Raw genomic sequence first — 22,454 nt, forward strand, 5'->3', positions numbered from 1 at the left:
TGCACGTCTGTCTGTCATAACTCACTCACAATGCATCCTGGGATATGTATGTACAGGTAGGGAAGGATCTGTGCAAGTCACATGACAAAGTCTCTGACGTTCATGCCATTTTAGAGAAGTCCTCGTACGCAGTGTCCACGCGCTTCCCCCTCTGGTGACCCTGAAGACCAGAGAAAAAACACAGACGTCAAGACAATATGTGACTGAGTCTCTCCTGGATGTACTCACCAGGTGTGCATTTTTGGTAAAAGCATTAATAAATTGAGAAAAAAATAAAAAATAAAAATCCTTCTTAAATTAATTACATTTTTAAATGAGAAAAAAGGCATGACTGTTAAATAATTATGTGCAAAATGTGGCACTTTTACCATAAAATGCACATCTGTCCCACAAAGTGTTAAATTAGAAGATGCAGTCAAAGTAGTTTCTATGAGTGATTGACAGGAATATTTATAATAAATGAAATTAATTCCATTCCAAAAGCATATATTGGACCATTACATGAAGAGGTTTGAAATTTCACTTGAGCGTCTGAGAAACTGAGTGGAATTTGTCAGTTTAGACTACACCAACATTTTTTTAATAGATTCAAGTAAGAAATAACTGTTGAAGGTATCAAGTTGCTTACAGAGTCGAGTGTGAGTGTAGCACAAAAGTTTTTTTCATCTATACCCTCCAACAGGGCCTCTGTGTCTCTGTACGGCCCGTTCAGGATCAAAACCCGTTTACCTGCAAGAGATTCAACAACATGATTCTAAAGAGGAGAGAAAAAGAAACCAGAGGATTTAACATTTACAATACAAAAGGGAAAAAAAAAAAAAACTATTTGTGAGGGACGGTGAGATTCTGGTTTTTGAACACAAAGTGTTTCTCAGCAGAGGAGAATGTGACCTGTGATTTCTGTCCACATTCTGTCCACATTTATTTCCAGTAATGTTTGATCAAAAACAATTTCTTAGCACATAACCTGGAAGGCTGCAGTTTCAATTTCAGGACACATGGGAGAGTATGTGTTTGGAGGTTTACCTGGTGCAGGAATGACCGTCTCCAGGTGATTCTGGTCCAGCTTCAGTTTGTCTCCGGAGTCGATCATCTTCACCACCGCGCTGTATTTGTCTCGGACCTCCTGCAACAAAAACATCCCACAAGCATCAAAGCTTTTTTGTGTTCTCTGTGCTCATCCCCAAAGAAGTGTCAAGTTCAGTTACCATGACGACAGCCTTCTTCTTGTGGTACTTCTCTCCCAGCCTCTTGGTGATGACTTTGACTACAATGTTGGGCTGCAACCAGTAGTCTGTTTTGAACGACTGCTGCTTCTTCACCTCCAGCTGGATACAAAGACGCCACAACTGACTACTCATCTGCAATCAACTAACCACTAACCACAGGTAAACACCAGTCACCGGTTACCTCCATAATCTCCTCCAGGGCAGATTTCTTCTTCCTCTTCTCCTTCGAGTCTGAACCAGAGGACACATCTTTTCTCTTGATTGAGGAGGCTGATGCTTTCAGAGCACTAGCACCAAGAACAGCACTGCACACACATAAAAACAGCCGTTTCTGCACAACACGATGCAAACAGTCGTACACAGAATTAACAGTAAAAACAGGTGGTTATACACGGGATAATGCAAACTGCCACGTGGCAGAAATGACAGTCTGTACCTTGACTTGGAAGGACCCGCCCCAGAGGAACAGGCACCCAGGTTGAACACAACTGCAAGGAGAAAACATGGCAATGAATGCAGAGAGCAGACAAAAATATTTTTTAAATGACCACATCAGTCTTTGATTGAAAAACAAAAGTCCACGAAAACCCATAGAATCTTGATCCTGCTTCGGAGAAAATTGGAGGATTGGTCACCAATCATCAACAGATAGATTTTAATCATGCTCCAAGTCAGCCATGAAGCACAATGTGTGTGGTATCAAATAGTGCACCTGCATGTGTTTAATCTATAACTCTGACATATCAAAGAGAAGCCAAAATGTTCTCATTTCTAAATGAAAAATGATCACAAAACCCTAACAATCAGCATTTGCCATGCACTGAAAATCTAATCACTTTTTCACATTAGTAATGGTAATTAAAACAATAATTTTATATATATATATATATATATATATATATATATATATATATATATATATATACACGAGGTCTGTCAATAAAGTATCGGACCATTGGCTGGGAAAAAAAAACTGGCTTACCTGGAGGGTTGGAAACCTAATCACCCTCGAAGTACTCTTCTTGGGACTCCACACACTTCTCCCAGCGGTGTCGCCATTGTTGGAAGCATTCCAAAAGCGCCTTTTTCGGGATGGCGCGCAGCTCCGCCGTCGTCGCAGCCATGATGTCCTCTCTTGTCTCAAATCGGGTTCCTTTTAATGGTATTTTAAGTTTTGGGAAGAGCCAGAAGTCGCAAGGGGCCATGTCAGGGGAGTAAGGTGCCTGTTGAACCACCGGAGTCTGGTTTTTGGTCAAATAAGTCTGAATTAAATGAGAGGAATGAGCTGGCGCGTTGTCGTGGTGGAGGCGCCAATTTCCTCTGGCCCACAACTCCGGTCTCTTGCGCCGCACACCATCACGTAGATGACGGAGGACATCCCTATAATACTCTTTTGTTATTGTTTGACCCTGTGGAGCATACTCGTGGTGTACCACACCACAGGAGTAAAAAAAAACAGTCAGCATTACCTTTATCTTGCTGCGCACTTGGCGCGCCTTCTTCGGTCTTGGCGACGTGGAATGCTTCCACTGTGACGACTGGAATTTCGTTTCCGGATCGTACCCATACACCCAGGACTCATCTCCGGTGATTATAGTGTCCATAAAGCTGGGATCAGTGTGAATGGAGTCCAGCATGTCCTGTGAGACTTCAACACGATGTTGCTTTTGCTCCGCCGTCAGCAACTTTGGCACGAACTTCGCCGCCACTCGTTTCATGCCCAGATCTTCCGTCACGATGGAATGTGCCGAAGTCCTGTTAATGTCCACTTCCTCTGCAATTTCTCGGACAGTCACACGACGATCCCGCATAACCACAGCGTGCACTTTAGAAACGATCTCGTCATTTCGGCTCGTTGATGGCCGACCGGAGCGCGGCTCGCTCGCCACCGTTACGCGCCCGTCTTTAAACCGGTTGTACCACTCCTTAATCCGTGTGATGCTCATGGCTTCATCTCCAAAAGCCGTGTGGATTTTCCGAATCGTTTCTGCCTGGCTGTCGCCAAGTTTCTGGCAGAACTTAATGCAGTAGCGCTGCTCCAAGCGTTCGGCCATTTTCTCTCAGGAAAAAATCCGACGAGGGGGGTGGAGCGCTCCTCCCACAAGCCGTGCTCACAGGCGAATGACGTCACCGACAGGCATGGAAAAACTCACGCATGCGCAAGAGGGTTCAACCTTGTGTGATGCAATCGCACGTGATTCAAATCCATATAATAAAAAAAAAAAAAAAATGGACCGTTACTTTATTGACAGACCTCGTATATATATAAAAGTGTTGCAAAGGTGGTTGGCTTCAAAATGGAATATTTCTCTTGGAACACACTTCAAATGTTTGGAAATAGTGGAGCAGATATGAGGTGAATCATGACTTTGACGATAAAAGCATGAAATATGGTACACAGTTAGAGCATACCAACCAGATCATTTTTGGCTATAGGGGCATCGCAGAGGCAACCATTTTCCAAGATGGCTGCTGCAGGTTGTTTTTAATCAGTTGCTCAGGCTCTAGACCATCAAGGCTCTTAATTTCAGTGACTATTCCTACATATTCAAGGATGAGGAATGCAGCAGTACTATTTACAACATGCTAGCAGCTACGTAACAACATATGGCTAGTATCCAGGTAATTAAATAATTGCAAAACCATTAAAATATGTAATAATGGTGATATTATACAGATTTATACAGGTGACTAATGAGAGTATAGCACAATACCCTACTTCATCAATGCTTCATTAATGTTTACAAGAATTATCCAGTAGAGGGAGCCCTAAAAATAGTGTGACCCGCAGCAGCTTTTTGTCATCCACTATTCTCTGCAGCAAGACTTGTTGGTGCAGATTTGATTGCTGCAAGAAACACACAAGCAGTTTTTCTCAATACTCAACAATGAACATGTAAAAGGTTTTAATTAAATGCATTTATACCAGCACTGTGTTAATTAATCCTCATTATTAAGCAAGCTAGCTAGCTAACATATTTGGCTAACATAAAAAAATCTAGATGAGTAGCAAGCATTTATGAAGGGGCTGTGAGTACATACACAGCATATTTCAAACTGATTTGAATATGTTATTTCATTGGTCAAAACATCAGTATTCAGTTAGTTTGGGTCCAACGCCGATCTCAATTTTTGGGACTAATCTGTATGCACATTTGTCTGCTTTCAGCTGACCTTGACTGGTCTGTTGCAGCTAAAGGTGCCCTGACACTTGCACAACTTTGATCCGCACATTTGCACACACTTCGCCGCGACAATCTCACCTGCTGTGTTCCCCACTGGATGCAGCGCTTTAGTACACTGCTTATATAAAATAATTATTTTCATGGCGGATTAATCATTTTCTGTCGGAGTTGGCTGTTGAAAACACCTCTAATTGCTTCCGGAATCACAGAGGACGGTTGCAGCTGGACCTTTTTCCTCTCTCTCTCTCTCTCTCTCTCTCTCGTCTGCTCCATGATGTAGAGAATGTATTGGATCTGTCTAAAAGCTGTTCGTAATATTTATATTGTAATGGCTTGGTAAAACAGTTGAATGTTCCTTCTTTCTTATGAGTAGCTGTAAAATTATGTTTATGAAAGATTTAACATCTCATTAGAATTGTTCAGATGAGCTGCACGGTGTGCACTGAAGCAATCACTCGCACTCCCCTGCAGTTTTTTTAAATTGTTTGCACAATGTTCATGTGAAGTTCACGTTATTAATGCGTGATGGAGATTCTGAACATTTCAAAATTTTCTTTGCACACTTGCATGAAGCCACACACAGTTTACGTTGGGGTTGAAAGGAGTTTACTCTCCTCTACGGCAGAGTGCGTGCAAGTGCACGGCTCAGTCATGTAAGTGTCAGGGGGCCTTAACTGTACTCTTCCATGTGACTGTGCTCACAGCTGACGTACCTTCCTGGTGGTTTCAGCTGATGCTGGATTGGTGGTGCTAGAGCTAGTACATACTGTTCTTTAAGTTGCATAGTGAATTGTGAGACAACGGCCAAACTATTCAAGTTAGTGGACCCTACTGAGCCTGGAATGTCAGATACACAGTGCCTGACCACAGACTGGAATAAATGTGTTCTGTGTCAGGAACATAGAGATGAGATACTGAAATGTCCAGCTAATTCAACTTGTGGCAGAGATGGGGAAGGATACAAGACCATAGCTGAACTTCTTATATCACCAGAATCTACAAGAGCCTGCCGTGAACTCCTCTGCTGTGGATGCAATAAGGGATGCAGTGGAAAGTGCAAATGTTTCAAGGCAGAGTTTAAGTGCACTGTGCTTTGTCACTGTGATGGCTTGTGTTTTCAGAACTAATGTTGCATTTAACTATAACTGTGACCTCTTTTTGTTGTCACTGTACCACTGCAGTTGTGTTTTCAGAGCAAGTGTTGCATTTCAGGATTCACTGTAACTGTGTGACCTCTTTTTTTTTGTTGTCATTAAAAACAAACAAACAAACAAAAAATCCCCATTACATTTCATTGATTTAGATGAAAGCTTTTAAAGACATACTAATCCTAATTCAAACGTTTGACCTAATGGTGGTGCTAGAGAGGAGGTCCTAGGGTCACCAAAATCAATAAACTTCATCCTCGGGGGGCCATGAATGTTTCCAGATAATTTGAAAAAGAATCAGATGAAAGCTCTTGGAGTTAACGCGCTAATGTGAAAACGCTGCAGTGGTGGACACGGTGATGGTCCATGAAAAACCATAATATCACTGACTTATTGTTTGAGGATATAAACAGTACCACTGCATTCCTCATCCTTAAAAATGTAGCATTAGGCACCAGGATCAAGACCCTTGGTGGTCTAGATCCTGAGCTGCTAATAAAACAACAATGCATGGTGGCCATCTTGGAAAATGGCTGCCTCTGTGAAGCCCCAAAGCCAAAAATGATCTTTAGGGTATTCTCGAACACTGTGCCAAATTTCATGCTTTTATTGTCAAAGTTACAATTTATCCACATATCTGCTCCACTAAAACGAGTTTAAAGTTCTAAACATTTCCACCTCTCCTTCCCAGTCCAATAATAATAAGTAAAGATAAGTGAACAGAAGAAATAAAGGAAAGCTGTGTGTCTCCTTGCCAGGTCTTCTGTACATCAATGAGAAATGTTGCGTAAGTGTTTCCTCAATTCTTTCCCCCCACACAAATAAAAAATCAAATCAAATGATTTGACACGAATTCACATTCGAAATGAAAGAGGAAAAAAAAAAAAAAAACCACACACACACGCATATTCAACCACCCCACCACAAAATAAATGAATACAAATCTAACCTTTTTCTTCTTCGCTCTCACGCTTGAGCTCTGTGTAAACTGGAGTTTCCTGCAGAGAAACAAAAACTTGATTTTATTTTGAAAAGAAAAGCTGCTCTGTGATTGGTTGGATTCTGGTGTTACTCACATCTGATTCTTTGCCATCTTGGCCTCGACGGACCTGCTCTTCAATGAACTTGGCGCTCCTCTCCTCGTCGTCCAGGTCCTGCTTCTTCTTCCTGGCTTGCTCCTCTTGGCGCCGGATGGTCTCGGGGTCGCGGTCGATGTACTGGACGTACCAGCCTTTAGGCGTCTCGTCAACTTTACACAAACCTACAGGAAGAGCAACCGTTTAAAATCTTCTACACAAGTTTTATACGCATTAATTTAAAACATGATGAGATGCTCCAAAGCAAGTGGTTACTTTATAAAGTGAGAGAGAGATGATGGTCTAGAGGTTAAGTGTTGGCCTTGAGACCAGAGGATCCTCGGTTCAAATCCCAGCCTAACTGGAAAATCACTAAAGACCCTTGGGCAAGGTCCTTAATTCCCTATTTGCTCCCGGTGTGTAGTGAATACTTTGTATGGCAGCACCCTGACATCGAGGCAGGGCTCGAATTAGTACGTGCATGTGCTAGTTTGTGCACGTATTATTCGAGTGGTGCACGTAATTTTATACTGCACTTGCACTGGTGCAAGTAACTTTATCCAAGTTTTATCAACTATAAGCACCAGTAGAATGAACCAATAAAGGAATAGATAAAGAAAAAAAACTATTTCCAGTGTGTTGTCTTCGTCTTCCCTGCGTTTTATGACTCTCACACACACAGCGGGTTGCTGTGCTCTATTTGTTGTGGAAAGCTGACAAACGTCGCCACTCGCCAGCAGCGCTGTCCCTGGGTTCACAACATCCTCATGAGACGTTCCCATTTCGGGGAGTTTCATTATTTGCTACAGGAGCTCCAGTTTGAGGACCTCCTGTCCTGTTCGCGCGCACACATGTAAACAAAGAAAAAAACAAAACAAAACTGGCTGCCGCTGCGGTTCCTCACTCTCTCCCCTCAAACTCTGTCATCATTGTGTTATAAACCAGTCACCCTTTGTTTTATTATACATCTGTGTAGTTAATAAAATTATCTTCACGGACGATTAGTTCACACGCGCACATGTAAACAAAGGAAAAAAAACTGGCTGCCGTTGCAGTTCCTCACTCTTCTCTCACCTCAAACTCTTGTCATCATTGTGTTATAAACCAGTCACCATTTGTTTTATTATACATCTGTGTAGTTAATAAATAAAATAATCTTCATGGACGATTCGTTTGCGCACACGCGTGGAAAAAAAAAACTGTCTGCCACTGCTGCTGCTCTCCCCTCAAACTCTCCCCAGAGAGGAAGAGTCTGACACATCAGAGGAGGGGTTTTAAGGTTGATATAAGACTGACTTTTGGTTGTGCAAGTAACTTTTTTTTGGTGCAAGTAATTTTTTTGTCACTAGGGTTAAAAAATGTATTTTGACCCCTGTCGAGGTGAATGTGTAAAGCACTTTGAGCGTCTGATACAGATGGAAAAGCGCTATATAAATGCAGTCCATTTACCATTTAGAGACAAATTGACTGAAGTGTAAATCTGATCATCCTCCTCCCACCTTCTCTGCCGAGCCACTTGGTGAAGTCAGTGAGTGTTTCCCACTGCGTGGAGTTCATGTGGACATGCTCTCTGTGACTGATGTACTCATTGTACACGATGTTGTTGTGAACTCGTTTGGTCCCTGGATGAAGAAACAAAGTTTAATGAGCACCGCTGCTGTACAAACACATGATTACCTGTGAGGGGAAATCTCACCAAAACGTCTTCTGAGCAGCTCCAGAAAGTCACTTTTGAACTCACTGGCACAGACAAAGCAAAAAAAAGAAACTTAAGTATCTTGAATACAACACCAATGGGCTCATTTTTTCCCCCTGAATCGGTGCAGTTTGTGAACCTACTTTGAGAAATAGTCCATGAACTTTGTGGGATTCTCCGAGGCCAGTAGCAGCTGTCTCTGGTGAGACTCGGACATGCAGTGACACTTAAAGCCATTCTGCCAACAAGTTCAAATAAACAGTGAGAGACAGAGAGAAAGGAAATAAACCAAAGGTACCAGAAAATGCACCGCACAGTTTCACTGGCACAGTAACTTAAGCTCGTTCTTCTCTCATCTGTCCACATGTTTCAGAGATAGATAGGCTCCAGAAGTATTTAGTACACTATCAATTTTGATAATTTTGCCTTTATACACCACCACAAATGGAGCTGAAATGAAACCATCAATAGAGTAGATTTTAAGCTTTAAAAAAGTAACTGGTCAAACTAAACATAAATATTATTTTAGTACAAAGCATCAATTTTACAGCCAGTTTTCGAGACAAGTCACCTCAACACTCCAAAGTCACTGAATATGTGGTTAGCACTGTTGCCTCACAGCAAGAAGGTCATGGGGTCAATTCCCACCTTTATCCTTTGTGTGGAGTTTGTGTGTTCTCCCCGTTTGTGTGGGTTCCCTCTCCCACATCCAGAGACATGCAGGTTAGATGGACTGGAAACTTTATAATTGTCCAGGCCTCCCTTGTAAAAGAGGCCTTGATCTCAATGGGACTAACCTGCTTAAATAAAGGTTAAATTTAAACATCACATCAGTTACTACGAAATATGAACAGTGTGGTGATGGAGGCAGTTCTCAACTGAGTGAACGTGCAAGAAGGAGACAAGTGAAGGAAGCCACCAAGACAACTCTGTAAGAGTTACAGGCTTCTGTGGCTGTGACTGGAGGGATAATGTCATTTACGAACGTACCCCAACTGTGCTGGTGTACAGAGGCAAATAAATAAAATTATAGACAGTACTGTGGAAACCTTTGAGGCATCCCCAGAGTTATAATAAAAGTAGTGCTTGATGCCCCTCCCCCTTTTTATTGGCATGTCAACAAGAAATCAGTTCCAACAAAAGTGAATATGTGAGCTATTTTTTAATTCTAGAATAATAATGACTTTGCAAGTGTACTGGCCAGTAGAGTATCACACCAACACAACTGTAAATGATCACACAATATTAAAATGACAGTAAAACACAATTGCTGATACTTTAAGTTGTGCTACACTTAAAAGGTTTTGATGTCCTGTGAGTTATACTGTGGTGCAACTTATATGTATGGTGGTGTTTATTCATGATGTGCGAATCATCACAAATATAATTTTTTTTTGTTGTTTGCCGAAAAACATGATGTGAGAATGACCATTGATGGTGTTATTACTGAAAGAGTCAATGAAGTTAAGTTTATTGGTGGTGTTTTAGATGAAAACTTAAATTGGAAACCTGATATAGATTATATAAGAAGGACTGTTGGTAAAAGTATTGGCATTTTATTTAAAGTAAAAGATTTGTTTGTAATTCCTTGCATATGCTGTACTGCACAGTGATTCTCCCAGACTTCAGTTATTGTACAACCCCAATTCCAATGAAGTTGGAATGTTGTGTAAAATGTAAATAAAAACAGAATACAATGATTTGCAAATCCTCCTCAACCTATATTCAATTGAATACACCACAAAGACAAGATATTTAATGTTCAAACTGATAAACTTTATTGTTTTTGTGCAAATATTTGCTCATTTTGAAATGGATGCCTGCAACAGGTTTCACAAAAGCTGGGACAGTGGTATGTTTACTACTGTGTTACATCACCTTTCCTTCTAACAACACTCAATAAGCATTTGGGAACTGAGGACACTAATTGTTGAAGCTTTGTAGGTGGAATTCTTTCCCATTCTTGCTTGATGTACGACTTCAGTTGTTCAACAGTCCGGGGTCTCCGTTGTCGTATTCTGCGCTTCATAATGCGCCACACATTTTCAATGGGTGACAGGTCTGGACTGCAGGCAGGCCAGTCTAGTACCCGCACTCTTTTACTACGAAGCCACGCTGTTGTAACACGTGCAGAATGTGGCTTGGCATTGTCTTGATGAAATAAGCAGGGACGTCCCTGAAAAAGACGTTGCTTGGATGGCAGCATGTGTTGCTCCAAAACCTGGATGTACCTTTCAGCATTGATGGTGCCATCACAGATGTGTAAGTTGTCCATGCCATGGGCACTAACACACCCCCATACCATCACAGATGTGTAAGTTGTCCATGCCATGGGCACTAACACACCCCCATACCATCACAGATGTGTAAGTTGTCCATGCCATGGGCACTAACACACCCCCATACCATCACAGATGTGTAAGTTGTCCATGCCATGGGCACTAACACACCCCCATACCATCACAGATGTGTAAGTTGTCCATGCCATGGGCACTAACACACCCCCATACCATCACAGATGTGTAAGTTGTCCATGCCATGGGCACTAACACACCCCCATACCATCACAGATGCTGGCTTCTGGATGGTCTTTTTCCTCTTTTTTCCATGGCTGAAACTGTACGTTTGTGAGTACTGGCTATTTTATTTGGGGGGCAGTTCTTTCCGCTGCACGTCTACAAAGGTGAGTTCCGTTTGCTTTTAATCTACCGTTTTGACAACGGAGCGCATTTCCGTAAATAAATACAAGTACTTCGTTTACTCATATTTTTGGGTCAGTTTGGGTAAATCGTTGCACCCTAATTTGAGTCGTAACTGTCACAAGTTTTGCAGCAAATATCACACCACAGGTTGTAGCAGTAAAATGTAATAAACAAAACTCAAATATTTGATGCCGTTTTTCTCACCTCGTCTCGACACTGTTTCTGACACATCTGACAGTACCAGCGAAGCTTCTGGAGACCTTTGGCTTTTATCCTGTTGCTTATGGCCTTTGGAGTGAGAAAATCCGCTTTCCCCATTCCGACAAACTTTAAGTAACATAAGATATGGAATAAACAGCGCAATAAACCAAAAACCTGACTAAATCAGCTTGAAATTTAGCTAAACAACAAACACCCACCGCTAACCGGACAACTTCCGTCTGAGCAGCGTCATAACTTCACGAAGCAGCAAACAAATCTCGCGATATCATCTGCAACATTCATGGCCCTGGTAAATTTGTGGTCTGACACATTTTTTTGAATTTTTAACAAAGTTTAAAGAAAATCAGTCATAGTTTTTTAAAAATGATTTGGCCCTTTTCTATAATTCTGTAAAACATATAAAATCTAACTAAACTAAATGGAATAATTCCTTAAATAAATAATTGTGCTATTTTTTCTGTCAGTCAGCAGTGTTGGCATTTTAATTTTAGTTTTTTGCATTGTTAAACGTTTTTAAAAATACATGTATTTATATGTTGCCATTTAAAAAAAATGATAGTAATTGATTTGTATGATGTCTTTGTAGAGCGCTTAGGGATTTTTTAAATTTATTATTATTATTATTATTATTATTGTTGTTGTTATTATTATATTTCTCTAGATGTTTGGGGTTGTTGGTTTGTGATGTCTGTTCAATCCTGCTTCAATAAAGACCTCATTTTTTTTAAAACAAAGTTTAAAGAACATATTTTTTCTAAAGTATAGGGAGAAGACATTATTGCAAAGTGCATTTTGATGAATCATCTCAAAGGTAGAAATAAAAATATGCATAATTTTGTTTACCCTGATAATAACAAATTAATCAACCAATATTCAAAATGATACATGAAATACATTGAAATTTGAGTGTGTTACTGCAATGAGGACAAAGATAAAAGTGAATATGTTTAAAATTAGCTTTAAATTTATCACAAGGAACATATAAACAAAAATGTACAGAAAATGCACACAAAGCACATCTAATGAAAATAACTAAATAATAACAAGAAAATAAAGCAAAATCACAAACATCACTGTTAAAAAACAAAAACAAAATTAAATTGTAATAATAATTATCCATATTAGCAGTTGTAAAAAATTACACCAAGCATCAGCTCTACGTCCTTTCTTGTTGGCAGTGGTGATGGACAGGAGTCCCCATGGACTATGATGTTTGCAGATGACATTGTGATCTGTAGTGAGAGTAGAGAGCAGGTTGAGTCTAGTCTGGAGAGATATGCTCTGGAGAGAAGGGGAATGAAAGTCAGTAGGAACAAGACTGAGTCCATGTATGTGAATGAGGGGGAGCCCAGTGGAATAGTGCATTTAGAAGGAGTAGAAGTGGTGGAAGTAGATGAGTTTAAATACTTGGGGTCAACTGTCCAAAGTAATGGAGAGTGTGGTAGAGAGGGGAGGCAGGGTGGAGTGGGTGGAGAAAGGTGGCAGGAGTGATTTGTGACAAGAATATCAGCAAGAGTGAAGGAGAAAGTTTACAAGACAGTAGTGAGACCAGCTATGTTGGACGGTTTAGAGACGGTGGAACTAACAAAAAGACGGGGGTGGAGCTGAAGCTGTTGAGACTCTCTTTGGGAGTGACGAGGATGGACAGGATTAGGAATGAACACATCAGAGGGACAGCTCAGGTGGGACAGTCTGGAGACAAAGTCAGAGAGGAGAGACTGAGATGGTTTGGACACGTGCAGAGGAGGGACCCAGGGTATATAGGGAGAAGGATGGTGACACTTAGGGCTGTAAAACTGTAGCGCAGTAAGCTGTTTCATGAGAAAATAACTATTACTTAAAAAATAAAAATAAAAATGCTCCTATTCATTAAAATACCGCGTCTCGATATTTCCGGTAGTCCTGAACGCAGCACTGATCCGTCCCGCCTTGAAGTGGCGCGTGCGCACTCGGTCTCCTCTGACCTTCAGCAGTCGAGATGTTCGCTCGGAGCAGCGCTTTGGTTTGTTCTCCACAATGGTAGCGCCGAAAATTCTTGCATTTTTAAACTTTATGCTTTAGGTTGTTTTGTTTTCAAGCGATAATTCTTTAGTGTGTTCATCGGACAAAGTATTGAAGCTGTAGCGGAAAATGTGAACAAGGACGTGCTAACGTTCGGGCCGAGGCTAATATGAATGGCCGGCTCCAGGCTAAGCTAATGCTAATGACAGTTTAGAGCCAAGTTAATCACAGACTAAGGCCACGCTGACACTTATATATGTTAGAAAGTTCTGACATTTTCAAGAAAAGACAATTAAAGGGGAAACATTGGTTGTAACAGGTTAGCTGTCAGACCTGGCTCACTAGTTGTGTCTCCCTGTGGAATAAAGAGTTTAATTTCATGTGTAAGATTTCAGATGAATTCCTTTTTGTTCGCAGTGGGCAGGTCAGGAGCATGGCCACCTTGAAGGACAGTAAGTACTTTATGTGCACATTTATTAAGAAAATGCAGCCATAATAATCAGCAGTGCACCCAAATCATCTTCTAATATAATCTGTTCTCAAGGTCGGTATCCAGGCTGTTTACCTCGAGGGGCCTGGTTTTCTCGGTGAGAACATCAGAGTTCATGCAAATACATGTAATTTGGTCACTTTTCAAAGGGGGTCAATAAAGTCAATTTAATGTACAATGGTTCATTTCTGGTCATCTTAGTATAATATGTTTGATGTCGCTGACATTGAGGGAAGCTCGTCACTATCTGTGTATATATCATCAAACAATAATTTAAAATTTAATAATGGTTGCAGAACCTCAAAGTAATGGGGCTATTTAACAACTGAAGTTACGATTCTTTTTTATGACAATATTTTAATAATGTAAAGAGGTTTTTAGCCCTTCACCCTCTCTATGCTGTACTCTACATGTTCCTTGAGATTTAAATTATAGTTGAAACTTTAGAAATAAAAAACAAATTATTGAAGAAACACTGTGTTCATTAGTTTATCGCAGTGCTCCATTTATTTATTTATGTATTTGTCATAGAGATGAAATGTAAATTTAAAAAACTGAAATTGTAGAAGGCATATTTGTCTTTTGAATTAGAGATCAGTCCCACATACATTTTTTGGCATAATTGCGAATCACAGCTGCAAATGTCACACAGCTTTTCTGGCCTTTCTTTGTGGAAAAAAACAAAACAATGTAGGACTTCAGTAATGGGCAGTTTATGTTTTCAAATATTTTCTACTTTAAAATACTCAGGTAAGTTAATTACAATCCTAGGAATACTCACATTTTATCAATACTGATGCCATTAATGGTTCCACTTATCAATCCGATTTCTTATTGATTCCCTTATCAATACCTCCTGTGAATTTTCTGTGTACTAAAAGTAGGCTTTTCAGGTTTTCTATGTTAACATTTTATTGAGTCCGGTTGTCACCGGTTCTGTTAATTATTTTTATGGACAGAATTTCTAGGCGCAGCCAGGGTGTAGAGGGTCTGGTTTGGGAACCACAGAATCTCGTCTCTGCTGTTTGCAGATGATGTGGTTCTGTTGGCTTCGTCAAATCAGGACCTTCAGCGTGCACTGGGGCGGTTTGCAGCCGAGTGTGAAGCGTCCGGGATGAGAATCAGCACCTCCAAATCCGAGGCCATGGTTCTCCACCGGAAAAAGGTGCTTTGCCCTCTTCAGGTTGGTGGAGTGTCCTTGCCTCAAGTGGAGGAGTTTAAGTATCTCGGGGTCTTGTTCACGAGTGAGGGACGGATGGAGCGTGAGATTGATAGACGGATTGGTGCAGCGTCTGCAGTGATGCGGTCGCTGTATCGGACCGTCGTGAAGAGAGAGCTGAGTAGGGGGGCAAAGCTCTCGATTTACCGATCGATCTACATTCCAATCCTCACCTATGGTCATGAGATTTGGCTCATGACCGAAAGAACGAGATTGCAAGTACAAGCGGCCGAGATGAGTTTCCTCCGCAGGGTGGCTGGGCACTCCCTTAGAGATAGGGTGAGGAGCTCGGAGTCGAGCCGCTGCTCCTCCACATCGAAAGGAGTCAGTTGAGGTGGCTCGGGCATCTTTTCCGGATGCCCCCTGGACGCCTCGCTGGAGAGGTGTTCCGGGCACGTCCCATTGGGAGGAGGCCCCGGGGAAGACCCAGGACACGCTGGAGGGACTATATCTCTCGGCTGGCTTGGGAACGCCTTGGGGTTCTCCCGGAGGAGCTGGGGGAGGTGTGTGTGGATCGGGAGGTCTGGGCGGTTTTGCTTGAGCTGCTGCCCTCGCGACCCGACTCTGGATAAAGCGGAAGAAAATGGATGGATGGATAGAAGTTAATAAATATGAAATTGGTCACTGGATCCTTGATCTCTGGACATAAATAGAAATAAACAAAATCTGTAGTTTTTTGTCAAAAGCATTTCCTTTCAGACATTAATGGCATAAATGTCACTCCATAGCCTCTGAGCTGAGCTGCACATCAGCATCAATGTCATTCATAAAGAACAGATGACTTCTCATTTTGGGAGGAAAAAACATTTTGGTTGATTGTAGTTAATATTACAATGCTTAGAAAGAGGTGTCATTTGATTTAAACAGTGATTTGCTTTGAAGTTAATAATTCCGGTCGGACTCTAACGTGACTCGTCAGAGCCGCGCAACATTTGGAGCTGTTCAAATGAATCGGAGGACGATTCCTGTCTCTTGATTGCAACAAGACAAGAGCCCCAGTTTGTGACTAATCCGCACAAAAGTGACTCATGATTGGCATCTTTAAATGGCTTTGAGAGGAGTTAAGAAGCGGACTTGCTGCTTCTGAAATGCAGCGAAGAAGAGCACCAACGATGCAGCGGGTCGGAGCACTGCTTTGTTGGTTCAAGCTTCAAAGTGGACCCGTTACACCTTTTTATGACAGTGCTGTCTGGTTTGTGGCTTTTTCCCCTATGGGCTGATTTTTTGTGCCATTTCTGGACTGTGATTTTTTTTTTTTTTTTTTTTGCCATTTCCTGGTTGTTTTGTGCCATTTCCGGTTTGGGCTTTTGTCTACTATAAGAGTAAGCTTTGCAGCACTTTGCTTGTGTAAATCTCACCTTTTGAAGCAGTGATAGCTGCCAGATGACCGTTAGAAGCAAGTTACAGACAAAAAAAACAAACAGCTGATTTCAATAAAACAGCATACAGAATGAGCATGTTGTCACCGAGCGGACAGTCACGAAAGCACAAATTTTCGCCTTCTGATTGGCCACTTTGCCTGGTGATGTAGCGCGACCTTGAGAATAGTTCAATAATTTACCATGTGTTTGAAAGGTTATTTTGTTTTTTCTTTCTCACATTTGTAAGAGTATTGTACTGAAATGTTTTGTTTGTAAATGAGTCTGAGTTTGTAATGTTCAGGTGCACTTTTTTTTATGTCACATCGTTGGTGAGTTTTGGTAAATTTTACAGACTTTTCTTTTTGGCCTTTTTGTTGGGGAATATTCTCACCTACTTTCTTGTTTTCATTCATTGTTTTTGTTACTGACTGTGTGGTGCCTCTACAAGCTATGGATTCTGTCTGCTGATATTTGTGGCATCACATTATGGGTGCTATAATGATTAAGATCTTTTATGAACATGACTGTAAGATCATCAAAACTTTGCAGACTATCAACAACGCCAGTGGCAGCTGTTGGTAACTTTTGTTCAGTGGCTTTTTGCTCAAATACTCTGAAAGGACAGACAGTTTGGGATTAACAGATCATCACCAAACTAGAACGCTTCCATTGAGTCTGTGGACATGCCTTCGAGAGACTGCAATATTGCATTATGGGTAATGGCAAAACACCAAATTTGAGCACAGCACTTCCCTGGCTCATGGCAACTAGCTTTGCTCACGAGTCAGACTGCTCATGTGAAGCATGAACCAGGGTTAAGTACTAACACACTGGATAAGATTCTTAAAGTCAGTCTGTTGTCTTATATCACGTCCAGTTGCAAGTGGTACTTTGTTTTCTAGTCACAATTCGATTGAAGTCCATCAAGAACATCCAGAAAATCACAAAGTCCATGAAAATGGTGGCCGCCGCCAAGTATGCTCGTGCTGAGAGGCAGCTGAAACCAGCCAGGGTCTACGGCACTGGAGCTCTAGGTACGTACGCAGAGTCACTCTTAACATCATAATGTCTGTTTTTGCTGATGGTTTATTTCCAGTCTGTGAGAAAACGTGAACCCACTAAGAGTCTGGTTTGTTCTGTCCTCCAGCCATGTATGAGAAGGCTGACATTAAGACATCGGAGGAGAACGTTTCCAAACACCTCATCATCGGTGTATCTTCTGATCGTGGCCTCTGTGGTGCCATTCACTCCAGTGTGGCCAAGGCCATTAAGACTGAGATTGCCAACCTGACCGGATCTGGCAAAGAGGTCAAGCTGATCAATGTGGGTGACAAGCTGAGAGGCCTGCTGTACAGGTACCACTGGAAATGGCACACCAAAACCCGACTCGGATTTCGGTGGAACTGGATTTAACACATCTCACGACTGACCAAAGGATGAAATGTCTCAACACTGTTGACGTTTATTATTCACTAAGGGTGTAACGGTACATGTATTTGTATTGAACTGTTTCGGTACAGGACGTTCGGTTCGGTACAGTGCTGTGGATGGGTGAGTTTGCGTTATGTATGTTTACATTCAGTGCCAACTTGCCGATTTACTCACTAAATCTGGCGACTTTCCAAACTCTCTTGACGACTTATTTTCTCAAAAGCGACTAGCGACAAATCTAACTACTTTTCCTAGCATTACTGGACACTTTCCTGATGCTTGGCAACTGAAAGTGAAAGTCCCTGTCACCGAGCGGCAGCGGGTCACCTGCTTCTCTGCAGCCTGCAGCAGCCTGTAAAGCACTGAGCGGAGGGATACCTACAATCCTCCTCACTCGGACTCGCTCAGCCTACTGACCTCATTTGCTGCACTGTGATTAAATAGTCCCCAGACTGGCCAGGAGAAGTTATTTTATTTTAATAAGTGATGGCCAATTTTTAATGGCAAAATAAACAAACCAAGAATCAAGTTTATTTGTGGTTCTAAATATTTTAAGGTGGTTTTACTCACTAGGAATGTATTTTTATTTTTTAAAATAATATTTCATACATTTGAGAACATTTTATTTAACGTATTACCAGGCAACACTTTGCAATTATTTTATTTTCCTGTTTGTATAATGTTACAATAAATTGTTTGTTTAAACAACAAGCAAATTTAGGTTTTGCATTTTGTTCCCATACTGTTCCGAAAATGAACCGAACTGTGACCGCAAAACCTAGGTATGTACCAATCTGATTTTGGATATTGTTAGTAAGTCCCTTCGGCTGCTCCCTTGTTTGTACCTGGGGTCGCCACAGCAAATCCGAGGTGGATCTGCATGTTGAATTGGCAAAGGTTTTACGCCGGATGCCCTTCCTGACGCAACTCCACATTACATGGAGAAATGTGGCAGGGGTGGGATTTGAACCCGGAACCTTCTGCACTGAAACCAAGCGCATTAACCACTTGGCCACCACGATTTTGGGTATTGTTACACCCTTATTATTCACACAAACTGCTGGCTTCATTTTATCACATTTGGCAATGATTTGTGTTGTGTGATGGCCTGTGCAAGTCAGAAACAAAGAGCTGAAATAAAGCGCACACAGCAGGTGTTTCTGATTCTGACCTGCTGCTTTGTGGTGATGGTGGTGACTGTCTGGGTTTGTGACGCTTTAATTGTCACTCTTGTTTTTCTGCTGCAGGACTCACGGAAAACACATCATGCTGAACTGTAAGGAAGTCGGCCGCAAGCCGCCCACCTTTGGAGATGCTTCCATCATCGCCACCGACCTGCTGAACTCCGGCTACGAGTTTGACCAGGGCTCCGTTATCTACAACAAATTCAGGTGCAGCTCAGGTTTGATGTCTTTTTAATTGAGGGACTGTTGATCACCAGAATGATTTTTTTTTTGTCCTGGTGCAGGTCTGTTATCTCCTACAAGACTGACCAGAAGCCGGTCTTTTCCAATGACACAGTTACAAATTCAGGTGTTTCTCCTTTTTTTTTTTTTTTTTGTAAATTTGGATTTTTTGGTGTGTTTCCTCTCTAAATGTACTGACGGCTGTTCTCCTCATCAGAGAACTTCAGTATCTATGATGACATTGACGCTGACGTGCTGAGGAACTACCAGGAGTTTGCCCTGGTCAACATCATCTACCTGGCCCTGAGAGAGTCCACCGCCAGCGAGCAGAGTGCCAGGATGACCGCCATGGACAGCGCCAGCAAGAATGCTTGTAAGACTGCCAGTGTCACTGCAAACCTGTTTTCTTTCACACAAAAATCTCAGCATGCAGTCTTCTCCATCTACTGACTTCTGAGCTCAGCTTGTCTCAGAACTTTATTCCATTAATAACTAGAAGCCCTCGGAGAGCGCAAACCTCCGCCAAGGCCATAGGGTCACTGACGTCACATGGAATACCCTTTGGCAAAGAGACTTATTCCACGTCCTTTCACACATCTACCGTCATGTTTCAGATTCAGTGGTTAAACCCTTAGATCTTCAGCAAATGTATTTATAAAGAGTTTTTTTTAAATTTTCCAATAAGTTTATTCAATGAGGAGAACCAAATGCTAAATAAGTAACAAATGTAATTACAAAAATAAGGATTTTGGAGGGAAAACATTTTACAACCTGATTGAGATAATGACAGCAAGTAAAATCTGATTCGACAGGAAGATGTTGCATCATTAAAACTGTCCGTGCATCAGATCTTAAACTGGAACTCCTTGTGAAATTCTTTTGTACCTGCATTAATGGTAAATGCCCACCAGGTGGAGATGTTTCTCCATTTCCAGAACTTGGAGTACGGGCTGCTGCGGGACACGACGATGAATCCGTTGCTTATACCAGTGGATCATTCGGTTTCAGATTTAAGATAAAAGCATCTTGTTTTTAATCTGCTAATGTGACGGCCCCAGTTACCATCTGGGAGAGGATAAGTTTGTCAGGTTCAGTCCACACATGGTTCTTGGATTAGGCAAGAATTGATCACACTTTAAGGCACATCCGGATCTGAATCTAAATCTTCCACATCTCAAAAAGCAGCTTTATGACATCGCAAAGTTCCTGCACAGAGAGGTGTACTTGGCTCTCTGCTTGGTTGTCGCTCTTGCTTTTTGTTGATGGAGCAGTTGTTGAACTGTAGGTTTGCAACATCAAGCTAAGCTTCTGCTATCTTGTTAACTTAAAGAATGAATTGGATTTCTTCCCCCCCAACTTCCCCTGCAGCTGAGATGATTGACCGGCTGACCCTGACCTTTAACCGAACCAGACAGGCCGTCATCACCAAGGAGCTCATTGAGATCATCTCTGGAGCCGCTGCTCTGTAAGTCGGGGCTACAGTCAAACATTTTACCCTGTACTGATCTTATTTCTTGACAAATGTTCCTCATTTTTTCCATCTTTGTTTAAATTTTTTGATGCACTGACCTCAGGGAATGAGGAGGTAACACCGTGTAGAGTACACTGCAGTGTTAACGCCCGTCCTGACTGATTCACTCTGAGTCTGATGTAGATACTCCGTACAAACCAGATGTACTTTAGCTTTGCAGTATTTTAGAACTTTACTCCTTCCGTGTTCTTACATTCTTCTTCTTCTTTCTCTGCAGATAAACGGGCAACGTGGTTATTTCGTTGCCTACAGCTCTTCAGCCAGATGTGCTGTTTGTAAACGTTTGTGCTTCTATTTGTAAAATACATGAAGAAAATAAACCTCTAAAAAGACGTACAGTCGTACCGTCCATCTGATTCGGAATCTGTTTTCACCTTAAAGATTAGTGTTACTGGAAAATCCTCCAAAATCAGCATCCACAGCTGCACAAAATGCTACAATAAAAAAATAAATCAACTGAAACTTCACAAACTATTAATCTTTGTTTTTTGCGCAGCCTCGTGTCTGAACCATGTAACAGCAACTTCTACAAATGAGATTGAGTTAAAGTTGATCACACGTCAAATGAAAAATGTCACCTTTTTGTTAAAGGGATCAACGCAGGATTTTGAAAATTATAGTTTTGTCAAATGAGGATCTTTTCTGGATCCAAAGTATCGGGTAAATCCTGATCTGGGGGCACATTGTTCACCAGCTCTTGTAAGACTCTGGCCCTACTTCTACTCTTCTTATTTTGTGCTGAAAGGACTGATCAGGTTATCGATCAAACTGATTACAAACTGTTTTGATTGCTTCATCTAAGTGGGGTTTTAAAATAAATCTAATCATCTGGATTCAGTTCCTCCAGTGTGAGGATTTGCATCAGTTTTAAGCCTGTGTTCCCCTGAATAATAAGCCATGAATAATGAGCCACACATGGGTGTGTCAGCGATTATTCGAAGAATGACCCACGTTTTCATCTATCACGTATCCGCTACTAAGGTGCCTCTCTGTACCCCACGTGCCACATAGCAGCCTCTAGTGAGCCATGACCGACTTGTCAACAGCGCCTCAAATGGCTCGCATCAGCCACGTAGCGCCGTGATAGCGCCATGATGATGCGATGTTGGCACATGTTTAGGAATGGCTTTGGTCCAAACCTCCAGCCCTCCCACACCTGGTCCCTTTAAAGTGTGAGTTTTCAAGTCACAGATTCACAGCAGCATTTAAAGATGTCACATTTTTTAAATGCAGTCCAAAAATAGACGCTCCAGTACAGACCCGTGGTTGGGCACTGTGCGCCAGGCTGCTGTCCACCTGTAATGCACCAGACCAGCTGGAACAGAGCCAAGGGTTCCTAGACAGCTGCCTCTGTGCTCCTTCTCACTGGCTTCCTTTCCATCTGTGGCTTGCTGTCTTTATTTGTTCCCCGGCTTTAAACACAGTCAGTTTCACACCGTGATACAACTTTTAACTTTGTTTTATGGCTTCAAAATCGGGCTTTTGCGCGCTCTCCTTCTGTGTGGCTGCACAGCTCTGCGCTGCTTTTAGCAGCATCACTGGAGTTATTTCTTCCGCGGCTTTAAACACACAGACATCCAAATTTTAACTTTGTGTTCATCTGTTATTGACTGACAAATCACTCTTTTATGAGCTGCTGTTCTGCCTAAATGCTCGTTAGAAGCATGAGTCACTGCCTCAGTGCGTGCACACAGCGGAGCTCATGTGATCTTTAACAAGCTATTAAATCAAACATAAGCATACCTTAACAGCTAGGA

General features: G+C 41.7%; 2 protein-coding genes across 3 annotated transcripts; one reads left to right on the forward strand and one right to left on the reverse strand.

The window, feature by feature from the left end:
* Positions 1-23: 23 nt before the first annotated feature.
* On the reverse strand, positions 24-11,480 carry kin (Kin17 DNA and RNA binding protein). The gene is made up of 12 exons (XM_034163579.1): positions 11,241-11,480; positions 8,478-8,572; positions 8,335-8,378; positions 8,138-8,260; positions 6,639-6,823; positions 6,512-6,560; positions 1,666-1,717; positions 1,411-1,534; positions 1,209-1,328; positions 1,027-1,126; positions 629-729; positions 24-160 (listed from the first exon to the last, which is right to left on the reverse strand). Exons 1-12 carry the CDS (start codon positions 11,352-11,354, stop codon positions 101-103), a joined length of 1,167 nt encoding a protein of 388 aa, XP_034019470.1. The 5' UTR covers positions 11,355-11,480; the 3' UTR covers positions 24-100.
* Positions 11,481-13,167: 1,687 nt separating this feature from the next.
* On the forward strand, positions 13,168-21,020 carry atp5f1c (ATP synthase F1 subunit gamma). 2 transcript variants are annotated; one of them, XM_034163584.1, is made up of 9 exons: positions 13,168-13,277; positions 13,677-13,711; positions 17,232-17,363; positions 17,477-17,684; positions 19,008-19,151; positions 19,229-19,293; positions 19,384-19,539; positions 20,535-20,631; positions 20,915-21,020. In XM_034163584.1, the coding sequence occupies exons 1-9, from the start codon at positions 13,237-13,239 to the stop codon at positions 20,916-20,918; spliced, it is 882 nt and encodes a 293-aa protein (XP_034019475.1). In that variant the 5' UTR covers positions 13,168-13,236; the 3' UTR covers positions 20,919-21,020. The 2 variants fall into 2 exon arrangements, with proteins under 2 accessions (XP_034019475.1, XP_034019474.1); XM_034163583.1 differs by lacking the exon at positions 20,915-21,020 and having other exon boundaries at positions 20,535-20,635.
* Positions 21,021-22,454: the final 1,434 nt, after the last annotated feature.

Source organism: Thalassophryne amazonica, chromosome 22 (genome assembly GCF_902500255.1).
Source record: "Thalassophryne amazonica chromosome 22, fThaAma1.1, whole genome shotgun sequence".
NCBI classification, from domain to species: domain Eukaryota; kingdom Metazoa; phylum Chordata; class Actinopteri; order Batrachoidiformes; family Batrachoididae; genus Thalassophryne; species Thalassophryne amazonica.

Bases quoted from the DNA above. Each gene is read 5' to 3' on its own strand.
- kin (XM_034163579.1), bottom strand. From the start codon at position 11,354: ATGGGGAAAGCGGATTTTCTCACTCCAAAGGCCATAAGCAACAGGATA. The intron at 6,561-6,638 runs GTGAGTAACACC...GTTTCTCTGCAG, and splicing joins AAGATGGCAAAGAATCAGAT to GAAACTCCAGTTTACACAGA. The intron at 1,127-1,208 runs GTAACTGAACTT...TTTTTGTTGCAG, and splicing joins AGAAGAAGGCTGTCGTCATG to GAGGTCCGAGACAAATACAG.
- atp5f1c (XM_034163584.1), top strand. From the start codon at position 13,237: ATGTTCGCTCGGAGCAGCGCTTTGGTTTGTTCTCCACAATG. The intron at 17,364-17,476 runs GTACGTACGCAG...TCTGTCCTCCAG, and splicing joins CTACGGCACTGGAGCTCTAG to CCATGTATGAGAAGGCTGAC. The intron at 19,152-19,228 runs GTGCAGCTCAGG...GTCCTGGTGCAG, and splicing joins GTTATCTACAACAAATTCAG to GTCTGTTATCTCCTACAAGA.